This window comes from Contarinia nasturtii, unplaced genomic scaffold (assembly GCF_009176525.2).
Source record: "Contarinia nasturtii isolate CC-2019 unplaced genomic scaffold, AAFC_CNas_1.1 Cnas_scaffold_2611, whole genome shotgun sequence".
NCBI lineage: Eukaryota > Metazoa > Arthropoda > Insecta > Diptera > Cecidomyiidae > Contarinia > Contarinia nasturtii.
Genome location: NW_022199931.1, coordinates 67,767 through 90,414, shown reverse-complemented (window position 1 = coordinate 90,414; position 22,648 = coordinate 67,767). Strand labels below are relative to the sequence as shown.

Genomic DNA, 22,648 nt, shown 5'->3' with positions numbered 1-22,648 from the left:
AAAAGTAGTAAATTCCCTTTATGAAAAATTCATTTAAATAGTTCGCCATTGACTCTAGACAGGTTCTTTATTTGACACTTATTTGACAATGGCTTGACGCTTGTTGACAGTTCCAGCTGTCATTCCATAATTATTCTTATGAATGAATCAATAACAATAAATTGGCGTCCGTCACAAAAAAAAGAATGTTGAAAATTGTCCGAAAAATATAGTAATGTGTGATTAAGTGCCAAATAACATATTGCTCGAGAGTGGTATTAAATTGAGTGGAAAATCATCGCTGTCTCTCATTGAATATGAATGAAGAGTTGCAGCTGAATGGTAAATAACATAATATACATGTAATACAATAAGTTTCCTGCTCTTTTAGAATCGGGAATAGAAATATCAGCAAATAGATTAGAATCATCATCACTGCTTTTTCAATGTAATCTATACACTCATGTGTAGTGTGCACTAGAAGTGGTATAACTAAAGTTGTAAGGGGCAGATCAACAAGCATATTAGACGAATGCATAAAAGACAATACGACGACTATTTACGAATGAAAAACGCTAAAATGGCAACGCCGATTGTTCCGTTGGGTGAAGGTAAATGTTGTCTTTGAATCATAAATTAGAAACTCTGTTAATTGAATGATTGAAAATGTTTAGAGATTGAAATACCCAATGATGACAATAAAAAGGTACGGAGAACACATCCACTTTTCAATGGATTTTTTGAGTTTCACTCACACTTGCCAAATAACAAAATAAAAGCAAATTGTTTGTCGTGCGAACGTATGGGTCGACCAAATCTAATTCAAGCCAGAAAAGGCATCTCGTCCAATTTATTAACACATTTGAATGTAAGTTTTATTACCATGTATGCGAGAGTATTTCTGTTTTACAATCGATTTTCTTGTCAAAATAGCGGATGCATCCAAATGAATATGAAAGGTACTTTTCAATGAAAAATTCAAATCAACCACCAAATGGAACGGATGTAACTAAACAAGAACCAAGGTTATCCTTTATTAAGAGTACAACGCCAGTGGCATCAACCGCCAGAAGTAAGTATTTTGTGAAAAACTCTCATCTATCGCATTTCAGACACCTTAAAATATGCTTAAGCATACGAGCCAAGTGTGAAATAAATTTTATATATGGAAGAGCTATTTGTGTTGTTGCTGATAGTGGTGCTTATTGTGAATTTTTATAGAAAAGTAGCATGATTCTGAATGATTAATGATAAGAAATTTCACACTATGAAAAATACACGTTTGTTGTAGGTTCAATAATTTCACCAAGACCACATAGCCTCTTCACCGAAGGATTTTTTAAGTTTGAATCGCAATTACCGAACAGAATAATAACAGCCAGTTGTCTGATTTGTGAACGCTTGGGTCGACCGAAGCTCATTCATGCCAGAGAATCTAGCGCGTCGAATTTGTTGGCACATTTGAAAGTGAGTCCATGAAATCGACTAAGTTTTTGTCAAAAATAATTTAAATTAAATCCAAATGTATTTTTTTTAATTCATCTTTCAGCGCACACATCTTTCTGAATATGATAGATATATTTTGTTGAAAAATCACCGACAAAACGATTTGGAGCCAACGGATTTGGAGCCAACGGAGCAACCACAATTTGATATGAATATTGAACAGTCGGTGGTATCAACGATCAAAAGTAGAGTAGCAAAATGCATACTTGTTTTTGAGTTAAATCAGCTGAGATCATTCATATCAGCTACACTCATATTATAATCGGAGACGAATAGTCTTACAAAAGTTGTATATTCTATTGAAAATTTTCTTTATTCCAAAGGTGAAGATTTGGAATTTGTCGATGTGAATCAGGATGATGATGATATGCAGGGCGAGACATGGGATAGTTTTGAATCGTCCGATTATTTTGAAGGCTTGGATAATTCACAAATGGACACTGAAGCAGCAGCTACATCAACAACAACAAGAATGCAAACTCGTGATGAACCAAACCGTAAGTTATTTTTATTTCATCATCTGACAATGTCTACTTTGGAAAAGATTTTATTTTCAATGTTGTTTTATATTTTGTAGTAAAAGAGGCTAAAATTGTTTCTAAATTTTGAAAATAATTTTTTTGTTTAAAAATTAAAACCTAACTAAATATTTTCTTTAAAAAGTACATTGGATCAGAATAATTGTGAAACACTATTATTTTTTCATTTCAATATTAAATAATTTAATTTTTTTTTAAATATTTTCTTTTGCAATTTTAATTTAATTAAAATTTTCGATTTCCTTAATTTCTTATCAATTTTAATTAAAATTAGAAATTGAATATTTTTCGGTGGCATCAGAATATTTTAGTCACATGAATATAGTTAAATCATAGAATCATAGTTGAGAAGTACACAAATCCAAAATTCCTTTTGTCAATATTTTGTTTTTTGCTCTGGGATAGGAAAATAAAAAATATTTTTAAAATTTCAAGATATAAAAAAAATTATTGTAAACAATGTGAATATTTCTTATCAATTTTAAGAATATTTTTTATCAAAGTTATGTTAAAAATGAAACTGCATTTTCATATTCAAAAATTGTTATTTTTTGCCATAAATAAAAAAAAAATATATATTTTTCTTCAGATGACAACGAATCATCTAGCGATAGTATCGACGAATCATTCGACTACCAAGAAAATTGGGTTCGGCGTGCACCGTTGTTGTTTCGTGGTGGATTTTTCCGTTTTATAAAACGCGATGGTGTGACTATTAGAGCTGAATGCTTGAATTGCAAACACGGTAACGTCTACAGTGGCCACATAGCATCCAGTTCAAATTTTGTCAAACATTTGTCGGTAAGGTTGACATTTTCAATCCAAAGAATTTAATTAATTTTTTATGAAATAATTGAAAAAATTATTTGGAATTTTATGAAGTACAGAAAATAATTAAAGCAAATATTTTTTTCTATAGCGCATGCATCCGAAAATGTTTGATCGATTTTTGACATTAAAAGAAGAGGAAAAGTCGAACATTCGAAATGAGTTCAAAGCGAATAAAAAATATGAAAAATTTGATCAACATGATTTTGATCGCATCGTTCTGAACTTTATGATCGACGGTATGCATAAGCCAGCATTACTTCAGGATCCAACATTCCATACATTGGTTAACGGTACGTCTTTGTTTTATATTCCATGATTTTTACTCTTCAAAATTTAAAAATATCTCCTTGTCTCTCATTCCAGATCTTGCCACAAATCGAACATCAGAATACCATCCAACACAAAAATATGACATTATCTCACCAAAAGTATTGCAAGCCGAAATTGACGAACGTCTCTCGTCGAAAAAAGAAAATCTAATTGCATCGTTGAAGGAAGTATCAAGCGTATCAGCGGCAATCGATGTTTGGTATGTACGACAAAAGACGTTCATGTCAGTTGTGATCAATTGGATAGATATCAATGATTACCGTCGAATTTCAAGCGTAATTTCCTGCGACGTCTTCACTGGCACCAAAACAAACGACGACTTACTTGGGCGGATTGAACAAATTTATGGTGACTACGATCTTTCTTCGAAAGTCGTGGCCACTGTGACCAATAATAATCTTCAATATAACAAAAACCTTGAGAACAATGATATTACTTATTTCAATTCGGAGGGTTTGCTGGATAACATTGTGAATCCAGCACATTTATTTGAATTGATTGGAATCGAACAAGCCCAAATAGCACTGGCCGATGAACAATACAACGCAGCATACAAATCTGCCTTCGATAAATACGATATGCTATTGGATTATGTCACGAACAATGAAATACCAGAAAACTCTATTTTCAAATTAGTATTCAAACATCCATCTGGTGGTTCAAAATTAACCGAACTCTATAACAGCATCACAAATTTGATTCAATGCCACAAAGAAACGTTAAACGAAGCGCTGAGTGAATGTAACATTCCAATTTTCACCAAAAACGACATGAGTTTCTTAAAAGAGTATGCGGTGACTTTGGAACCAATTGCTACCGCCATTGAGTATCTGCAGACTAATCGGTATTATGCCACACTTTTACCCATGGTTTATAGCATGAGAGATAATTTGATAGATGTACAAAATCGAGTCAAATTGTGTCTACCACATTTAAAAGCTATTTTGAATTCGTTCGAACAAATTTTTGCACATCTTTTTGATTTTGATAATGAAAAATGCATCCCAGCGATTATTGCGACGTGCACACATCCATTCTTTAAAATGCGGTGGCTTAAGGGTGATTTAAAAACACTGACAAACACCAATAAGATATTAGACCTACTTGTCAAGGTCGCAAAGGAGTTTGATGACGGAGTGAGGAGTGAAGAAACAGACGGTAGAGATATGAGTATAAGCGGTAAGTTCAACTCAGATTTTGGCGAGTTTTTTGTTCCAACCCTCAATTGAGATTTTTTTTGTTTCAATTTTTGAAAATGTACTACCAATTGAACCAACTCCATATCAAAACTATGAGTTCTAAGCCTAATTTGACTTAAATTTTATTACAGAGCAAACACAACCACAGAAAAAGTTCAAATTCAGTTTTGACACGACATCAAACGATGAGGCCAGCGATGAAACAGTGATTCAAATGGATTTTATGTCATTTCTGAAAAAACCATGCCAAAACGATGAGACGAATTTGGATGAGCTACAATTCCACCCGTGGGTGCAGAAACTTTTTATTCGCTATAATTCAATTCTAACGTCAACAACAGCACTGGAACAATCCTTCCCATTGACAGGTGAGACCTTGGAAATTTATGGATCTTTAAAAGCGACTTTATTTAAATATAATCATAGTGAAAAAAATTTGTAAAATAAATATACTGTTTTTTCAAGAATAGTGCACCAAGCCCTCTGCCGTCGCTTGTATTAGAAAGTAGAATCAGTTTGGCCGTTTTTGGCCACCATTTACTAAATAGTATTTAATTAATTGATCAATGATCATGCCTTCTGACCCTGGATACAAAGGGTCCAAGGGGTCGATTACAACACTATAGAGTGAAATTGAGATTGCCCCTGATTACAAATGTAAATTCTTCCAAATTACTATGGTCTTCATGGAAAATTCTTTCAAATTGCTAGAATTATTTTTCAAAAGTTTTTTTTATATTTCGGCACACACCTGTGTGAAAGTATTTCTCAGTTGAGTATTGTAGATTTATCAATAAATATTGCACTGCACACAATGGTGTTCAAAAATGGAGTGACGCATATTTGTTTGATAAAAAAAGTCATTCAATCAAATCAAACAAATTTAATTTTTAATTTTTTAATTTATACAAAGTCATGTCTTGCCTATAATAAGAACTCTCTTCTGAAAAAATCGATAAAAAATTTGTAATTCATTGTATTTTCTCTGACTCAATTTCAGATCTGATCCGAAAGTCAATGTCATCTGATTTCTCCGATGAATTGTTCCAGAAATTGGGATTATTGGTAGCATCACAAACAAAAAACAATTAATTCACTGTCCAAACAGTCGGTTGAGTATACTTTTAGGCGTAAGTTGTGTTTAGTTTCATTATTTATCATATTTTCTGTCTTTACGTGTAACTCAATGTTGTGAAATAAAAATCTGATAATAAATAATGTAAAATCTCTTTTTATATTGAGTTTAATTATTTGAAAAAATATTCCATATCGTCAAACGACCGAACGACTGGAATGTTCGAAATAGACAAACTGGAAATTATCATTGGAACCGTCAAACGCATGTGTCAAATACCATTGCGAACTGTCAATAATCGCACATTAAACAGCAAAGAGTTTCATTGATTGAATCGTGATAAAAACACACACAACAAATTTCCATCCGAAAAATGGCATTTAAAGGTAAAAAGAGTGTTTTCGCTATGTTGCAGGACATTTATGATGACGAGTACAAATGGTAAGCAAAAAAATCACATGAAAATTATGCTGAAAATGTAAAAAACTGAAATTCCACATTGAATACTAACCTCAAATATCATGTTTTTCTATGTGTATAGGGCACTCGTGAAGAGTTTCGGACTATTTTGCCTGGGTATGTGTTTTGATTAATGCTGAAAAAAGTAATTTTTTAAATAATAATAAAAAAAATTGTAGGTGTAAAAATTGCCCAAGAATTCACCGGGATGGAAGTTATGCCAGCGCTCGTTCAATCGGTGTAATTATCAATAGCATGATAAGTCGACAACAACAAAAACATACCAAATAGAATAACAGCATAAAGAATAGAGAAGAAAAGCGAAAATGGAGGACGAGTGAGTGTGGGGGGAGAGAGTGTGTAAGAGAAACGGCAACAACAGCAGCACAATGCACGAGCAAATATATTATATACCAGCAACAACAATAACACTATATAGAATTATAGAATTTTTGACATATTAGTTTTAAGTGTTTGAGTGTCATTTGAAATGGACATCACAGCACACAAACCGAAACTCTGTTGTTATTTACTATTAAGTGATGCTCATCACATCGCACACTTTGCTCAGTATTGTGTATGTCAATAAAGTAACTCACATATAAACGCTAACACAAAATTATGTGTATATTATTTTCGATTTTATTTATTTGTGGTATTTATTTCAATTGAAACGTATTGCGATCATCTTTTGGATTGACACTTGGATTTAGTTCAACAAAAGACATTCAAGTGTGACATTGTGTCGGAGAGATAAAATGGTCAATTCTCGGCCGATTTTTACGTGCAACCTTCTTTGGTTGCTGCTGTTTTTTCATACCAAGGTCATTGCGGCGAACAAACCAAATATCATTGTTATTTTGACGGACGACCAAGATGTGGTACTCAATGGAATGGTAAGACTACAACGCCCGGGGTCCGGGGTCTACATTTCCACAACGATTTAGACGGATTTTGATTGTATTTTTAGACACCAATGCAACGAACACAAAAACTACTGGCTGCCAAAGGAGCTACGTTTATCAATGCAGTATGTATCACGACACACACAGAAAGAGATATTAATTTATCTTATTTGTAAACACAATTTGTCTCATCTTTCATCATGGAATATTTTGACATTTATTTTTGTAACATGAGCCGATTGCGCATTAGTAAAAATAGCATTTGTTTTCTTATCAATATGGAATAGTTTACATCGTCGCCAATATGTTGTCCAGCCCGAGCGTCTCTGTTGACCGGAAAATATGCCCATAATCATCAAACGATAAATAATTCAATGTCGGGCGGTTGCTACGGTGAACAATGGAAAACACATAACGAACAACGGACATTCCCACTTTATTTACAACAAAATGGTTACAACACATTTTATGCCGGCAAATACTTGAATCAGGTACCGCACAATAATTAAATGGACATTTTTCATATTCGACGAAAAGGTCAAGGTCGAGGTTTTTACAGTGCAGTAATAGTGTTATTTGTTGATTTAAAACAATTTTTCATTAGAATCGAAAAAAGCGCGCTTGGAAAGTTCGATTGGGAATTTATGGCATTTTTTAGAAATAATTTTTTTTTTTTTTTCAATTTTTTATTTTTTTTTTTTTACGATCATCTGTTTGTATCAAACTATTCAGTGGAGGGTACCCATTCGTGTCAAAATATAATTTAATTAATATTAACCATTCAAAGTGTATTTCACATTAATTCAATTCATTGTTCTCATTCAATCACCGTGCATCCTATAGTATCACTCAATTGACGTTCCGCCTGGCTACACTGACTGGCATGGTCTGTATGGCAATTCGAAGTACTACAATTACACGCTCAATGAAAATGGAGTATCGAAGCTGTTTGGCGATTTAGAACAGGAATATTTGACGGATGTTTTGGTGAGATATTTTTTTGGAAATTTAATTTTTTTCTTTCAACTTTTTTTATGTAGAAACATTTCTAGTTTTGATAGAAAATTGAGTTTTTTTACAAACATTCCGAGCTATTGGCACTGTTCCATATAATTTGTCAAGTAGCTGAGTATAAGATAGAGCAGCACATACAAGAAAAGTGCCCCAACCTCCGAAGTGCCTATAACATGTCTGCAAATTTTTTGAGTAAATTTGCGAATACATTTTTGAAATAAAATAAAATTGATAAACTAAATTTTATTGAATTATTAAATAATTGGCCGGTTGCAAGCTTTTTTTGTACTGACGGAATTTACTGACGGAATTTTTTTCTTCAAGATTTTTTGATTATTGAAATGTTCTTTTTGGCTAACAAATGACTTCTTCAACTCCATACTGAAGACTCCGTAAAATTTGTATATGTTTCGGTACTAATAAATGTCTCTATTTCAGCGTTCTCGTTTGGAAAAGTTCCTATCGCTTCAATTGCCCGATAATCCGTTCTTAGGTATGTCCAACAAATGTTTTCCAAATCCCAATTTACATTAAATTGCATATACCGTGTCTAATTGACTTTATTTTCTAGCCGTTGTTGCGCCGCCAGCAGCACACAGTCCCTTCACGCCAGCCAAACGTCATGAGTCATTCTTTGTTAATGTGACTGCATTGCGAACGCCAAATTTCAACGTGGTTTCGGATGAATTGTCAAAACATTGGTTGGTACGAATGCCACCAGCTCCATTGACACCAGATATTATTGCTACAATTGACTCTTACTACCGTCAACGTTGGCAAACACTGTTAGCTGTCGATGAGTTGATTGAAAGTATGATTAACCAGTTGAGACGATTGAATTTGTACGACAATACTTACATTGTATTTACATCGGATGTAAGTATTATTTGGTTTTAGCTCAGACAATTTCTTATAAAGATTGAATAATTTTTTTTGTCTCTAGAATGGCTATCATTTGGGTCAGTTCGCCATGCCGTTTGATAAAGTAAATATTTTTAAAAAAATTTGGAGAATGTAACCTATAGCTGTATTTAATTTATTTTTAAAGCGACAACCATATGAAACCGATATTCGTGTACCGTTCATTGTGACAGGTCCAGGGATCAAGTCTAAACATGTTGTTGAGCATCCGATTTCATTGATCGATTTGGCACCAACTATTTTAGATTGGGCCGGCATAGGGACACCAGACGATATCGATGGAGAATCATTTGCTACGGTAGTCAATTCGGATAGCAATGCCATTGATCAAGTGGACACAACCAGTGAGATGAGTGACTATGAGCCAAGTAGCACAGTTGAATCACCAAAATTTGAAAGACAACTTTTGATTGAGTACTGGGGTGAAGGGTCGACAGATACTTGGAACAAACTTTGCCCATGGAACCGACGAGATCGGTTGAATGTAAGTGACATGTGATTTTTTGAATATTATCCGGTTAGACACGGGGGAGGGGCAAGTGGAGATCGACATTCAGTATTAATTAATTCAGATGGGGTGACGTGATGATAAAGAAAGAGAATGAACTTAAGAAGAAGGCAGGCACAGGTGGAGACAGAGACAGAGAGGGACAGAGACAGACAGAGAAGAAGAAAAAAACAATGAAATATTGACAGTAAAAAAATATTCTTTATTTTTTTGGCACGAATTGAAATTTTTACAATTTTGGCTGTGATATTTAAATGCAAATTAAAATGTCAACGTTTAGTATTAATATGACGCACCAAATAATTACTTCCACCAAATTCCTTGGTATTCTCCGCCTTAACTGCGTTTCATCTTCAATTTGTCTACAATTTGTGCGATGTCTTGTGGTCCGGTTCGGCAACATCCACCAATCATTGTTGCGCCAATTTTTAGCCATTCATCAATAAAATCGATCAACGATCGTTTGTTGACTTCACATTGCCAAGTTTTTGTAATTGGATCGTATTTTTCACCCGAATTTGGATACACCAACAATGGTTTATTGGTTAAATGCTTGAGTGTTGTCAATGCACCACTCACTTTTTCCAATGCAATGCAATTCACGCCAACACCCACCACTTGTCCCTGTGCGTTCACCATATCGGCCACTTTTGATAACGGTGTGCCATCGCATAAATGTTCCGAGTCCCGCAAACTAAATGAAAAATATGCGGTCATCGTTGGAAATTCGGTCAATAGTAATAGTTGTGATTCAATTTCCGAAACCGATGGAATCGTTTCAAAGCATAAAAAATCCACACCCGCATCAACCAATGCTTGTACGCGCGGTCGATGGAATGCAGCATATTCGTTGTGTGTCAACTGATAATCGCCACGGTATTCCGAACCATCAGCCAACAATGTGGCATATGGTCCAACACTACCGGCCACCAACAACGTTTTCGGCTGATCGATTTCATTCAAATAATCGGTACGCGCTTTTTTCGCCAATGTTACACTCTTTGCAATCAGTGCCAAAGCCTGTGCTTCTTCAATTCCACGGCGGGCAAATCCAGCCACGGACGCTTGATAACTGGATGTTATCACAAAATCGGCACCAACACGATAGTAATCCAAATGCACTTGATAAATCAAGTCCGGATTCTCGACAAGCACCTTTGCCGACCATAATTTATCGTTCAATTTACAGCCACGCACTTCCAATTCCGTACCCATCGCACCATCGATTATTATCAAACCATTTTTGGCCAGCAAATCTATTAGAGGACTGGTTTGCATTTTTGATGACATATTTTTTTTCGGTACAATTTTTAGTTTTTTTTTGTCAAAACAATCAAAAGTCAATCCAAATCTCAGTAGAAAATCATACGATAAAATGAAAAGACTGAAAATCTCACGTTATTATATAATTCCAATGGTAGAATTCGGATTGTAAGTAACTTTCACAAAATCACAAAAAAGCTCCTTATTGGCATGCACAAATCAAATCTATTGCAGAGAAAGTGATTCCCGTTCTTTTTAATTATAATATTTGACACACCTATTAAATGACGTTTTAATTTAGAGCGATAAAGTTGCATACTGTCAACCTCTGTACAATTAACCAACACATATGCAGTATCTGTCAAAAATTGATGAAACAATATTTAAAAACAAAAAAATTCTTTCAGGAATGTACACTCGATGCTGGTTGTCACTGTCAAGACTCTTGGAACAATACCTATGGATGTGTCAGGCACATTGCCCATGATTTGGATAAAATTTACTGCGAATTCATCGATAGAGAGGTATATTATTTTTACTGTTACGGCACTATTGGTGAAAGAAAATTCAGTGACATGATGACCAGACATAAATACCAAATGAAATACCGTATTTTAAATACGGTACTTGGAAAGTTTGGGAATTTTAATTTTTTTTCTTAATTTTTTTTATCATTTTTGCATTTTTCAACGTTTTTTATATTTTCGTGCCTTTTCAATTTTTCAATGCATATTTTTTATTGCTCAATTTTTTTCAATTTTTCTGCTCAATTTCTCTTTCCATATTTTTTTTTTGGATTTTTTTAAAAATAATTTTTAACGAAAAAAATATTTTATAAAATTTTGGTGAAAAATGTGCATTAATCCTAAGCGTTTGTGTATATTTTCAGGGTTTTGTCGAAGCATATGATTTGTTTGCTGATCCATTCCAATTGATCAACCTTGGATTCGATATGTTACCATCAGAGCGGTCAACATACAGTCTTCATTTGGACAAACTAAAACAATGCGAGGGAAAATCGTGTCAAATATTTTGAATATTAAATAATAATCCACGATCGATCCTATTGAACGTTACTTCTTCTCCTTTTTTAATATTTTAAATAATTTCAAGTCGGTTAGCATGTTGATATGATTATATCCCGTTCAAAATTGAATAAGAGTCGTTATTTCAACAATTTTTTTCCTCCGCACAATATATCCCCTTAATAATATTTTAAAAGCAGACAAATAAGGGAAATTGTCAAATGAGAACCAAACCATATACCGTGTATTGCTCAAAAATATCGTAATTTACCATTGCAATCATTTGAAAGCATATTTTCGATTTTGAGCAATGATTATTACTGTTAAGGAAACACACAATAAAAGTTCAAAAATTTAAATCACCACAAAGCCACAGCAAATCAATTCATTTCACTCTTTCCAACAAGAGATCTACTACTCCGTTCATGTTTGTCTATATTCCAGTTTCGAAATTGTCAAATGTCAAAGCACGACATGACAGCTGTCAGTTGTGTATCAACATAAAAAAGCAGCATGCTGTCGTGACGAAAACAAACGCCTGCTTAGTTTTGTTAATACATATTTCGTTTCTCTCTCTTTCTCATCGTTTTTGTTTTCTCAATGATTGAATTGTATTTGAGTGTTGATATATTTGGCCGAATTGCCGATGAGTCATTTCATCCATACCAAATTATTTTGTGTTATTAAAGGAAAATGTCACAAAAACGTGAAGAATATTGTGATCCGGATTATAGTCAATTTCAGCCGGTTCGCTCCCAAGTGGAAAATGTGGCAAAGAAAAGCCCCGATCCAAAGTCAGATGGAAAAGCAAAGAGCACAGAAACACGAATTGAGGCAATTCGTCGCATTGTCGATCGAGAATTCAAGAACGAACTCACTAGCAAAGAGCATGAATTGGAAGAAATAAATAAGAGACTTGAAGAGTCGAAAAAATTACTGGCCAAAGTGCGGTATGCGGTTGTTTATCATTATTATAATCAGAAGAATTTGATTTGTTCGGCGGAAGAAGTGGCAGCTGTTGAAAAAAGTCAGCAGGAATGCATGACGAGTTATCCACCACCTGGTGATAAACCACAAATGGCCATTCATCCATCACTTAAAAAATTATTGGGAAAACGACCGATTGATTATAATGAAATTCTTAAAACACGGCCGGCACGCAGGGCCGCTAAAAATGCAACGGAACAATTTCAAAAAATGGTCAAAAAACCCACAGACACCAAAATTAAGATGAGAGATCTCGCGGGTAATGTTACAACGGAATCATGTCATGATGCTGAAAGCGTAAGTCATCAAACCTTTTTTTTTTTGACAATTCCCAACACATTCTCATGTTTTCAGGGATTACCATCGGATTTTCGATTATTTTCCAAAAAATTGGAAGTTTACACTAGAAAATTCGGACTTTCCTCAATTAATTTTGATTTTTTTTCTATTAGAAAAAACCACGGTATGTCGCACCAACTACATCGAATACAACAATACCCCAAGTAAACTCTGCTCGGGGACGGAACAACTATCGTCATATACTTGTCGTTGGTGAGTTTTTCTATTGGTATTTCAACCAATTTTCTATTAAATTATTTTATTTAACAATTTTTCTATTCTGAAGGCAATGTGTCCAAGTATATTGGAGACGAAGAGGCTGAATTGGCTACAAATGTGACGCACAAGTGGTTGATTTATGTGTCAACAAAAAGTGCAGTACCGGTTGAGCAAATTGTGAGTCGAGCTCGATTTTTTCTACACGAGTCATACAAACCGAATGACATCATTGAAGTCGGGTAAGAGATTTTCTTCACTAAATTACATTTGAATCAATAGTACCTTTCGATGTTAACGAAAATTATTTTGAAAAAATGACTCTAAAAAATATCTTCCGGCTTTGCTTTACTCATTCAATATTTCTACGTGCATGAACAATTTCAAATTGTTTCTATTTGTATTTTCTTCTACAAATTATCAATTTGCCCAATGGCATAATTTGAACTTTTGATCATTTTTTGATTACTTTTTGATAATATTTAAGACTCACACATTTTTTTGGTCCTACCATTGGAAATTTTACGGGAAAACCACGAAAAAAATCAAATGATGGCATCGAACATTTTTGATCTCGCAACTGATGCATTTGAAATAAATTAATTGATAAATTTTTTTTTCGTCGACAAAGTACTTCAGTCTATAAATCGTGTCGATTGGTTAATATCAGTTGTTGCCACCGTTCCTAATTGACTAAGACACTTGTTCTTCAGTTTATGCCATGCTTGATTTTATGAATATTACGAGATACATTGAATCAAACATTGATACATTGAAATAATTTATCTGTCTGAGATCATCGAGGTACTATGGCGAAGAAAATTAGAATGTTATTATTATTGTTAAAAAAAACAGTCATCAAATTATCGGTTAGAGGTGACAAAAATATGTTAAAAAGCCCACATATGAGTCATATGACATGACATGTTCTGTCATGTGTTCTGTATAAATTTTTAATTTAATAAAAATCCATTTTTCCAGTGCGCTGCCTTTTCAAATATCAAAACGAGGTTGGGGGGTGAGTATTCCATTACTCTGCAATTCTGATCCATTCCATTACACGTTGATTAATTTCCATTAATTCCATTTTTTCTGATTATCCCTAGGAGTTTCCTGTACGTGTTCAACTGTACTTTCATCCGCATTTAATGCAAAAACCATTGCAAATTTTCCACACATTAATATTGGATAAAAAACACACTGGAATGCAGACAATGGGTTAGTTATACTTTTAATTTTAATTTCTATTTTGTGCTTCAAACAGCATGTAATAAATATCTCTAACCCACTAGGTGCTGAGACAATTGTTGAGGTATGGTTAAATATTCCAAATACAGTAACTGATGAAGCGCAACCATCGACAAGCTATGATTCATCCTCAAAGCAAAGTAACGTCACAAATGACAGTAGTTCAGTGAAGGTGGCACCACCACGGCATAATTCTCCCATTGAACCATCTAAAAGTAATGTGACACCATGTAATTCTTCCAAACAATCTCCTTACAATTCATTACAATCTCTACCGAGTACGTCAGCTCAGGCGATGGCACGACCGGTGTTGCCAAAATTGGTACAACCCGAACCGGTAATAAAACAAGAGGTCATTACTAAAGAAGAGCCAATGGAAATTGTTGAGAATCAGAAAAATGGTCAGAAACCACCTCAACTAACCCCAATAATAAAAATAAAAACTGAACAACCGTCACTGCCTCTTGAACTAGCACCATCCGTTCCTCTAATCAGAATCTGTGATCAAAATAAATTAAAAACAAATCCACCGCAAAATATTGCGACCATGGTTAAACCGAATACGAAGAAGACCTACATGAAATGCGTTGGAAAAGATGGTAAAGTCTCCTTGATGGAGCTGGTACAAGATGAAAAGAATCCGAAATTATTCAAAATGGTGCTACCGCACGGTGTTCAAGCCAACAACTTCAAGATGGTACCACAAGGTCGAGTCGGTACGCCGGTCGTGCTTCCGTCAAATTCGATAAGACCAATTAATGTCATTGGTCAGTCTCCAAAGGTTGGTACACCATTGATTCGAACATTGAGTGCACCAAATAGTTTAGCAAATATTTCAATAAATTCTCCGGCAAAATTAGTTCCAACTATAGTAAATCCCAATCAAATGGTAAATCGTCGAATATCGATCGGTAATATTACGAGCCCATTGAAAACAATGCCAAAATTAGTTGCGATCAATTCACCGCGTCCTTCAACTAGCCGATTCATTCCGTCACCGAAAATTAACGTCGTTCCCACACAAAATATTACTTCTATTCCGACTTCGTCGCCGAATAAGACATCGACCACTAGTCTTATTCATAAAAACAACAAAGTGTTGATTTTGGATACGAATCGAATGTCAAAAACACAACAACAATCACTATTGAAGCCTCAAGTTAGCTTACTGAAACCGCGACCCATGCCAATGAATTCGGCCCTGAAGAAAATCACCGTCAGCAATATAAGCGGACTTGAGAATAAAAATATCAACGTTTTCCTCCCGGCTGACATGAAATTTGACATCAATGCTCAAACAAAGTCACAAGCAGAACGGCAACGGTATGGAGCCGAACTGGAGCAACGGTTTATAGCACGTAAATCGTTCACAAATATGACCGATGCCATTGGATGGCTTTTGAAGGAGATTCAATTGATATCACCATTAGCCGCACAATCTGAGTTTAGGGAAGCGTTTCCATTCACGGTGAAGAGCACTGCTGATTTTCACAGTCTCCTAATTGCAAAGCAGAGGAGTTTTGAGGTGAGTCGATACATTTTTTTTTTTATTTAACTGAGTCAAATAAACTGACCTTTTGGAATTTTCTCCAATTTTCCTGTATATTCTTTGATTTCAGTGGTTACGTGCCAAACACATAAGTCGTTTAGTCCAAAAACACGATTCATTAAGAAATTTCAAAAAATGGTGTACTAAAGACATCGTGTTATTTGGCCGTTGGTTTGGATACACCCCGCCGTCAGTGTTTAATTTTCAAAAAGCGTCCATTAAAAAGGAAAACGATCAAAATGTCCGTGAAATCGTTAAAACTGAGTTGATTCGAGAGCAATTACAAAATGACACCATCAGTTTCAACAAGAAATTAACCAAATGGATCGAAGAAGTAGAAGAAACGTCTAAAAATGTAAAAGAGTCAATTGATGAACAAATCATTATCGTGGACGACGAGAATGAAGATCAACCCCAAAAGGAGTCTAGCCCATTAAAAGCCGACGAAAATTTCATGCATTTACCGCTTCAGTGTGGACACGATGAATTGATGTGGATCAATGAAGAATTTCGAAAAATGCAAATTCGAGTCGGCCAAGAGGAAATTGTCGAAGGTAGAACCAAAAAAAAAATTTTTTTTTTAAATTTCGTAACACATTTTTATTGTATTTCAGGTGTTTTACATCGAAGTGCTGAACTTGTCTTCACAATTGCACTGAGGTCGTTCCTTGAGGATTTACTTCGAAAATGTAGCGGCAATAAACAGCGTACAGTAAATTCTGAAAGGTAATTGACTAATAAAAGGGTCCAATTCATTAAAAGAAAATCTATTAATTCGTGTTTGAATTTTATTCTTTTTCAGTTCCTACATAGAGATAAACAACGATGATGTATTGCGCACGATATCATCAACGCGATATCAGCATTTTGATTTTTTAACAAACAAACATTTTGGCATCGAAAAATCCAATCCTAGCAAATAATCACTGTGTCATCATTTTTATTGATATTTATTGTAACGGAACAAATTTTGATACAAACAAACATCCGCATGATTTTTTTTGTATTAACATTGATATTTGAACTCACGTTTTTTAGAAGTTGATCGATATTTTTAAATGAAGTATTTTGGAATAAAATTTATAGTCATTTTTGAAAAGAAGCATCGTATATTATTAGCACCAGATTTTCCATTCGGAACTATTAATTTGCATTACCTTGAATATCATCGGGCATTAATCATTTGTACACGGTTACTGTCAAACATTTATTTAAAATTTATTTGGCGAAAGAAATTAAAGAACAAATTTGAATAAAAAGTATACATAGAGACAGACTATTAACTGTTACTGCTTTTATGAAAATCCTATACCAATTGACAACGTATGAACTAGAATGATACCATGAATATTATAGAGTATATGTGTTGGTTTATATCTTCTTCTCTCGTCTCCCTCTCTATGTCTCTATATATCTCTCCCTCTTCAACCTTCTATTTTTCTTTTTCTTCTTCTTCTTCTTCTCTTCTCTCTCTCTCTCTCTCTCTCTCTGTGTGTGTGTGTGTGTGTGTGTGAGTGAGTGCGTCTCTTTGTTTCATGAGACATATACGCGTTTACAGATAAATTTCTGAACAAAAATAGGAACAGAATAAGCAATCTGCTCCACGAACTTCTGAAAGAAAATGACAAAGAAATATTTTGCAAATTTTTTGCAACATTTGCAACAACAACATTTTTGTGTAAATAATGTATGCAAAATATTTACAAAATGTGCACAAATATTGATCATATTTGTTTGCATATTCTTATTTATAGAATATTTACACAAAATGGTTCTATTGGGACGTAATTATTTGGACAACACATTTGACCAAATAAAATACAACATTTCGAGTGAGAGTTATTTTTAATGATATTGCAACCAATTGTGATAGCTACTTGAATTTAAAATAATGTTCATTTGTTTGATAAAAGTTCAGCCGTGTTGTCAGTTGTCTTGCGGGTAAATCAGTCTAATGCAAACACATTTGTTTTCTATGTGGGTTGTTCAAGCTTCGAAAGCATGCATTTTCGTTGTTTCCATCATTTGTTTTATTACGGTATTATTTATTCCATCGTATACTTCTAGTGAAAATCAAATTGTATAAATTGAAGGAATTGAGAGACACGCTCTTTATTTGGATCGAGTTTGATCAACAATAATTTTCGTCGTATAAATTCAATGAAATTTGAAAAAAGACAAAAAAAATTTTTGTTCATTGAATTTGCATGGAAAATGTACGTCGGGCCTCAGGGGCCCCACTTGAGACTTGACTGATAACGTTAGGATTTTGACCTGCCCGGTTAAGGGTTAAGAAGCTTTATTTTAATTTGCAATTGAACACTTTTTACTCATATTATCAGGTGTTGAATCGTCTTGTATAGTCGGTATTCTCGATGTTATGACGACCGATTTACCAGCCGCTGTTATCAATGAGCGCTAATATCGTAGATTTTTCTTTATCGATTCCACCAATACGACATCTACTAAAAAACTCGCCGATTTCTGTTACTAGTGGTGTTTTAATACAGCTGGTGTAAAAGTACAAAGGAACACACAGACTCCGATTCTGTGTATGCGTATGTATTACAAATTCTGCACTCAGTCGTCAATCGTAGCTGCTTGTGCAAAATTTACAATACATACGCATACACAGGATCGGAGTCTGTGTGTTCTTTTGTATTAGTTCATCTGTAATACAGCCATAGCCGTATAGTTCGTTTGAGCTGTGTCAAAGCAACAGTAGTAACAAAATTCGGTATCTTTTTTAACAGATGTCGTATTCGTAGATCCGATAAAATTAATTTGTATGGGGAATATACGATACTATTTCCCATCGGCTGTTATTGCACGATCTGTATGCTTACATTTTTTCGAAAACGAAGCGTATCACGGTTTCAGGTATTTCCAAATTCTTAATACAACCGAAACTGGCATTAACCTATCTGGGACAGGGCAAAGTTAGTCAAATACTGTTCAATACAATTTCAAGTTAATTATATTTTAAAAAAGGGAAAATGAATTGGTGTTTTAAAAAAATTGTGAAATAAAGTTTGGCCCCGTTTTATTCATTCATTCGTGTTTCCAAAAGTTTGTAATATATTTGAAATAATTTTTATATCATTAATTGCGTACGACCCCATGACCATATTGTCGATTTTTGGTACCACCAATACTACGTTGAGAAAGCTCATTTTCACACGTTGTACCGGCGATTAATTCATTAACCCGTCCATTTAAAATCCTAAAGTTAAATTCGTCAGGATTTAATCTATTTTCTAAGAAAAGGTGAAGACAGTCTGATAAAACCCATAGATTTCCATTTCGATCAACTTTCAAATCATTTGGATATGACAAAGAGTCGGAATCCATATCAACAATTCCTTGCGTATTCCAATTATATGGTTTATCTACATTCCAACAATAAATGGCGTCCTTTTGTAATTGAGTGTAAAACAAAACATTCGATTTTTCGTCTAAAAATTCAGCTGATGCTTGTCCATTGGGCCCTCGGTCGCCGACATATGTATAATCATGAAAAGATTCGACACTTAACGCGCGCATCTTATTTTGTAAAATAGTATTCGGCACCGAAAATTCTCGTGAACTTGATATTGCGTGAAAATAAACGGTTCGAACACTGAAAATGACGAGGAGAATCAATTATAATCTGCGTTGGAATTGATGAACATATTTTGTGATACAAACCCCATTTTGTTTGATTTGCCCAAAGCCATGTCGAATACACCGGTACGTGCTTGATAATTCACACCTCCAATATTATAGTCTGTATACAATGGATCAAAATGGAAATAATCATGGTGCACATGCCAAGATTCATCGTTTTTATATGAATAAACAACAACACTATACGTGTGCATATCTGGTACGTAGGCAAACGCATTGTCACAATCATTTTTCGGAATATCTACAATCTGTTGAAATGTGGTAAAAACACAATTTTATTATTTCATTCACGCATCAACATAACGCAAGCAAGCAAAGTAGTCTGCTTACTCTGGTCTGCTTCAATAAATAAGTAAATAAAATTTGACTTTGATTTTAATAGTGACCTATTCATACTTTACCACATTTATGAAGTAATTATCATCTTTTAAATAAGATCTTGGGAATGGGTATCGCCTTAGCAATACATCGGTGTTCAGGTCGAAGATGTATAGTGTTGGAAATTTACTTCGATTTTTTATGTATTCAGTAAATCCAGCGTCTATTACCTAATAGAGAAGAAATGAAAAGATAAGAGAATGGATTGTAATTCTCCAATAATGGAAAAAGGAGTCTATTGCCCACCCATAGACGATCACATTCATCGACTCGAACTCGGATGGCTGAAAGTATTGGCAAATACTCTTCAAGAGTGCCATCTGGATTGATGTCAATGGTATTAAATTCCCAGTTCGGGTATGGTATAAGCATTGGGCTTTGTTCTTTCACTTGAAATATTCACATAATTTAAGGTCGAAGCGACGCCTGGCTTAAATCTAATAAAAAATAAATCAAATAATCGATAATCAGTCTTAAATGGTAAATTTGCTAAAGAAATTTGGAATTTTCACAATTATTTATAGATTTTTTATAATAAAACAAAATACCTCGGAACAGTGATAAATAGTTTATCTTTCCACACATCTAATCCCAGGGGCAGATTGTTTTCAGGTATGTATTGTTCGCTGCGCATTGCTTCTTCTGCAGCAAATGACGTTGGCCAATTGTATTCGATACTTTTCCAACTGAATTTTGCTTCTAATTTAGCTGCAGTGGGTGTGTACATTATACGTAGAGCCACTAATATAATCGCCAATTGTAAACTCTTCATTTTTCGTATTAGTCAATCTTTTAAATTCAATTTAATCAAACGGATAATTAATTAATAAAAAAAACACACATCACCTTGAATACTCAATTTAAGATTATTCTACAATCTCTTCAACACAAAACTATAAATTAACAATTAATATTACAATTTATCTGAAGACAGTCTTTTGCAATATCTTACCAGTTGTTAGAGTCAGGGCTGAAGTGCGAATGATCACACGTTTCTTCCACATATATGCTAAATTAAGCATGCTAAACGATATGCTGTTCATCTATGATGTGTGTTTCTATGGGACGTGAAATTCAAGTTTTTCAATAGATTTCAAATACTCATTAGCATATTTGGCGGTTAACATAAAGTTTTAACATGAGTGCTTTGATTTTTTAAAACTTTATTCAAAGCTAAATTTCCGCATCTAAATTAATCTTCTTTTTACTTCATTTCGTTGAGTTATGTAGAGATAAGCAAAATGCACAATCATTTTTGAAATGAGTTTGAGAGATAAGTTGCAGCTATATATAATTGTTTGCCAACATTTTTACTTTTAGTAAGAGATACGGTTTTTATAAGCAATCACTTATTAACTTAAGAGAAATGCGTAGTAGCGCTGCACGATTACCCTCGCTCCATATTTCCATCATTTAGCCATAAAGTCATATCCAATATTGTAATTGAAGCGAGGGTGTTCTAGGAGCATTAATACTTATTCCATGGAAAGCAATACTATTTGGTAGAAATTAATAACAATTAAAAAAAAAAGATTAAAATTAAGCACTCTCTCTCTTCTATTATAAATTTTAAATTTTTAAACTGTTTCCATATATTCGCCACAATACATTTTGTAATTGGCCATTAGGCTGTTAAATGTACAATATGACCCGTTTTATAAATAAAGAAAGAAATAAAGAAAGAAACTTTATTGATATTCTTAAAAGTTATATTACAATGCCTTCTTTTAAACTAGTGTAAAAATACTTTACCCTTACACAGTAGGTGTGTGTGAATTGACATTTAATTTGATAGTAAGCATATTCATTCAGTATAAATCCTAAAATTAACATTTTCGGTTATGTTCATTCAATCAGAATCAAACGACTTCAATTCCATTGATTCTATATCCACAGTACATATCTATCTGAATAACATACTCTCTTCTCGATATATTCAATAGATATGGCCGTTTTGTTTAATTGTTCAGCAATGAAGAGAGAAGCAGAACATGTTGGTGCATTTTCTGGCATTTGTGAATTTTCTTCAAGAATACACGATTTCATTGTTGCCATAAATTTCTTTTTTTGCGATTTATACTTTTTCGCATTCGACTCTACATATTCATCATTTAAATCGACAAAATGCTGTGCAACATCAGTTTCCAAAAGCTGAGAAATTTCCTGCTCAAGATTATTAAATAATAGACGTGATTCGGGCGCGGAATTCCAACATAACTTCATAATTTCGTATTCAAAATATGTAATTCATAGTCGTCCATAATACTCACATGATAAAAACCATTTGTAACTTACATAGATTGTGTGGCATATTGTGTATCATTCTTACGCAGATGATAAGTATCTTAGCTGTGTGTACGGCTACTAAGATGTTCGTTTGAACAAAATAAATCTATGAACAGCAAAGAATGCTGTTGCACTCGTTCACACAGAATTTGCATACTATCTCCGCCGAACATCAGTTATATGGGTTGCACAGTATTTCTAATCTCGTTCTAATCATTTCTCTTCATCATTTTCATTTATTTACATTTTTTATTATGAAATATTCGTTCACCTTTTAAATTTAAATACACAAATTAAGTCATAATATCATTATTAAAAAATAAAATTATCATATTATTAAGTCATTTTGATTATAAATTCTACAAATAAATTTCTTCAAAATTTACGGAACATCTTGTTTCAATAAATTTTGAGCTGAATTTAAG

The 22,648-nt window shown here is 33.8% G+C and overlaps 4 protein-coding genes, 1 long non-coding RNA gene and 1 pseudogene across 6 annotated transcripts; 4 read left to right on the top strand and 2 right to left on the bottom strand.

Annotated features, from left to right (window-relative positions):
* The first annotated feature begins 148 nt into the window (after positions 1-148).
* LOC116348631 lies at positions 149-5,602 on the top strand. 2 transcript variants are annotated; one of them, XM_031779684.1, is made up of 12 exons: positions 149-254; positions 371-590; positions 654-847; positions 913-1,051; positions 1,271-1,446; positions 1,529-1,670; positions 1,809-1,982; positions 2,614-2,825; positions 2,944-3,145; positions 3,219-4,364; positions 4,516-4,752; positions 5,385-5,602. In XM_031779684.1, the coding sequence occupies exons 2-12, from the start codon at positions 512-514 to the stop codon at positions 5,474-5,476; spliced, it is 2,793 nt and encodes a 930-aa protein (XP_031635544.1). In that variant the 5' UTR covers positions 149-254; positions 371-511; the 3' UTR covers positions 5,477-5,602. The 2 variants fall into 2 exon arrangements, with proteins under 2 accessions (XP_031635544.1, XP_031635545.1); XM_031779685.1 differs by having other exon boundaries at positions 159-321; positions 451-590.
* A 243-nt stretch (positions 5,603-5,845) lies between these two features.
* Positions 5,846-6,037, top strand: LOC116348634. Its single transcript, XR_004201844.1, has 2 exons — positions 5,846-5,900; positions 6,001-6,037. It is a non-coding gene; the product is annotated as an uncharacterized LOC116348634 (long non-coding RNA).
* A 129-nt stretch (positions 6,038-6,166) lies between these two features.
* LOC116348632 (N-acetylglucosamine-6-sulfatase-like) lies at positions 6,167-11,923 on the top strand. Its single transcript, XM_031779686.1, has 10 exons — positions 6,167-6,814; positions 6,889-6,948; positions 7,111-7,314; positions 7,667-7,810; positions 8,276-8,330; positions 8,409-8,713; positions 8,781-8,822; positions 8,886-9,242; positions 10,937-11,053; positions 11,419-11,923. Exons 1-10 carry the CDS (start codon positions 6,677-6,679, stop codon positions 11,563-11,565), a joined length of 1,569 nt encoding a protein of 522 aa, XP_031635546.1. The 5' UTR covers positions 6,167-6,676; the 3' UTR covers positions 11,566-11,923.
* Positions 9,448-10,794, bottom strand: LOC116348633 (homocysteine S-methyltransferase-like). The gene has a single exon (XM_031779688.1). The coding sequence runs from the start codon at positions 10,554-10,556 to the stop codon at positions 9,603-9,605; it is 954 nt and encodes a 317-aa protein (XP_031635548.1). The 5' UTR covers positions 10,557-10,794; the 3' UTR covers positions 9,448-9,602.
* A 152-nt stretch (positions 11,924-12,075) lies between the features above and the next one.
* LOC116348642 lies at positions 12,076-17,083 on the top strand. Its single transcript, XM_031779695.1, has 9 exons — positions 12,076-12,838; positions 12,994-13,093; positions 13,167-13,338; positions 14,078-14,114; positions 14,203-14,314; positions 14,389-15,869; positions 15,964-16,447; positions 16,508-16,619; positions 16,696-17,083. The coding sequence occupies exons 1-9, from the start codon at positions 12,248-12,250 to the stop codon at positions 16,814-16,816; spliced, it is 3,210 nt and encodes a 1,069-aa protein (XP_031635555.1). The 5' UTR covers positions 12,076-12,247; the 3' UTR covers positions 16,817-17,083.
* A 1,851-nt stretch (positions 17,084-18,934) lies between these two features.
* On the bottom strand, positions 18,935-20,789 carry LOC116348650 (annotated as a pseudogene).
* Between the last annotated feature and the right edge of the window lie 1,859 nt (positions 20,790-22,648).

Bases quoted from the DNA above. Each gene is read 5' to 3' on its own strand.
- LOC116348642 (XM_031779695.1), top strand. From the start codon at position 12,248: ATGTCACAAAAACGTGAAGAATATTGTGATCCGGATTATAGTCAATTT. The intron at 13,339-14,077 runs GTAAGAGATTTT...CCATTTTTCCAG, and splicing joins AATGACATCATTGAAGTCGG to TGCGCTGCCTTTTCAAATAT. The intron at 14,315-14,388 runs GTTAGTTATACT...CTAACCCACTAG, and splicing joins CACTGGAATGCAGACAATGG to GTGCTGAGACAATTGTTGAG.
- LOC116348633 (XM_031779688.1), bottom strand. From the start codon at position 10,556: ATGTCATCAAAAATGCAAACCAGTCCTCTAATAGATTTGCTGGCCAAA.
- LOC116348632 (XM_031779686.1), top strand. From the start codon at position 6,677: ATGGTCAATTCTCGGCCGATTTTTACGTGCAACCTTCTTTGGTTGCTG. The intron at 7,315-7,666 runs GTACCGCACAAT...TGCATCCTATAG, and splicing joins CCGGCAAATACTTGAATCAG to TATCACTCAATTGACGTTCC. The intron at 8,714-8,780 runs GTAAGTATTATT...TTTTGTCTCTAG, and splicing joins ACATTGTATTTACATCGGAT to AATGGCTATCATTTGGGTCA.
- LOC116348631 (XM_031779684.1), top strand. From the start codon at position 512: ATGCATAAAAGACAATACGACGACTATTTACGAATGAAAAACGCTAAA. The intron at 2,826-2,943 runs GTAAGGTTGACA...TTTTTTCTATAG, and splicing joins ATTTTGTCAAACATTTGTCG to CGCATGCATCCGAAAATGTT. The intron at 4,753-5,384 runs GTGAGACCTTGG...ACTCAATTTCAG, and splicing joins ACAATCCTTCCCATTGACAG to ATCTGATCCGAAAGTCAATG.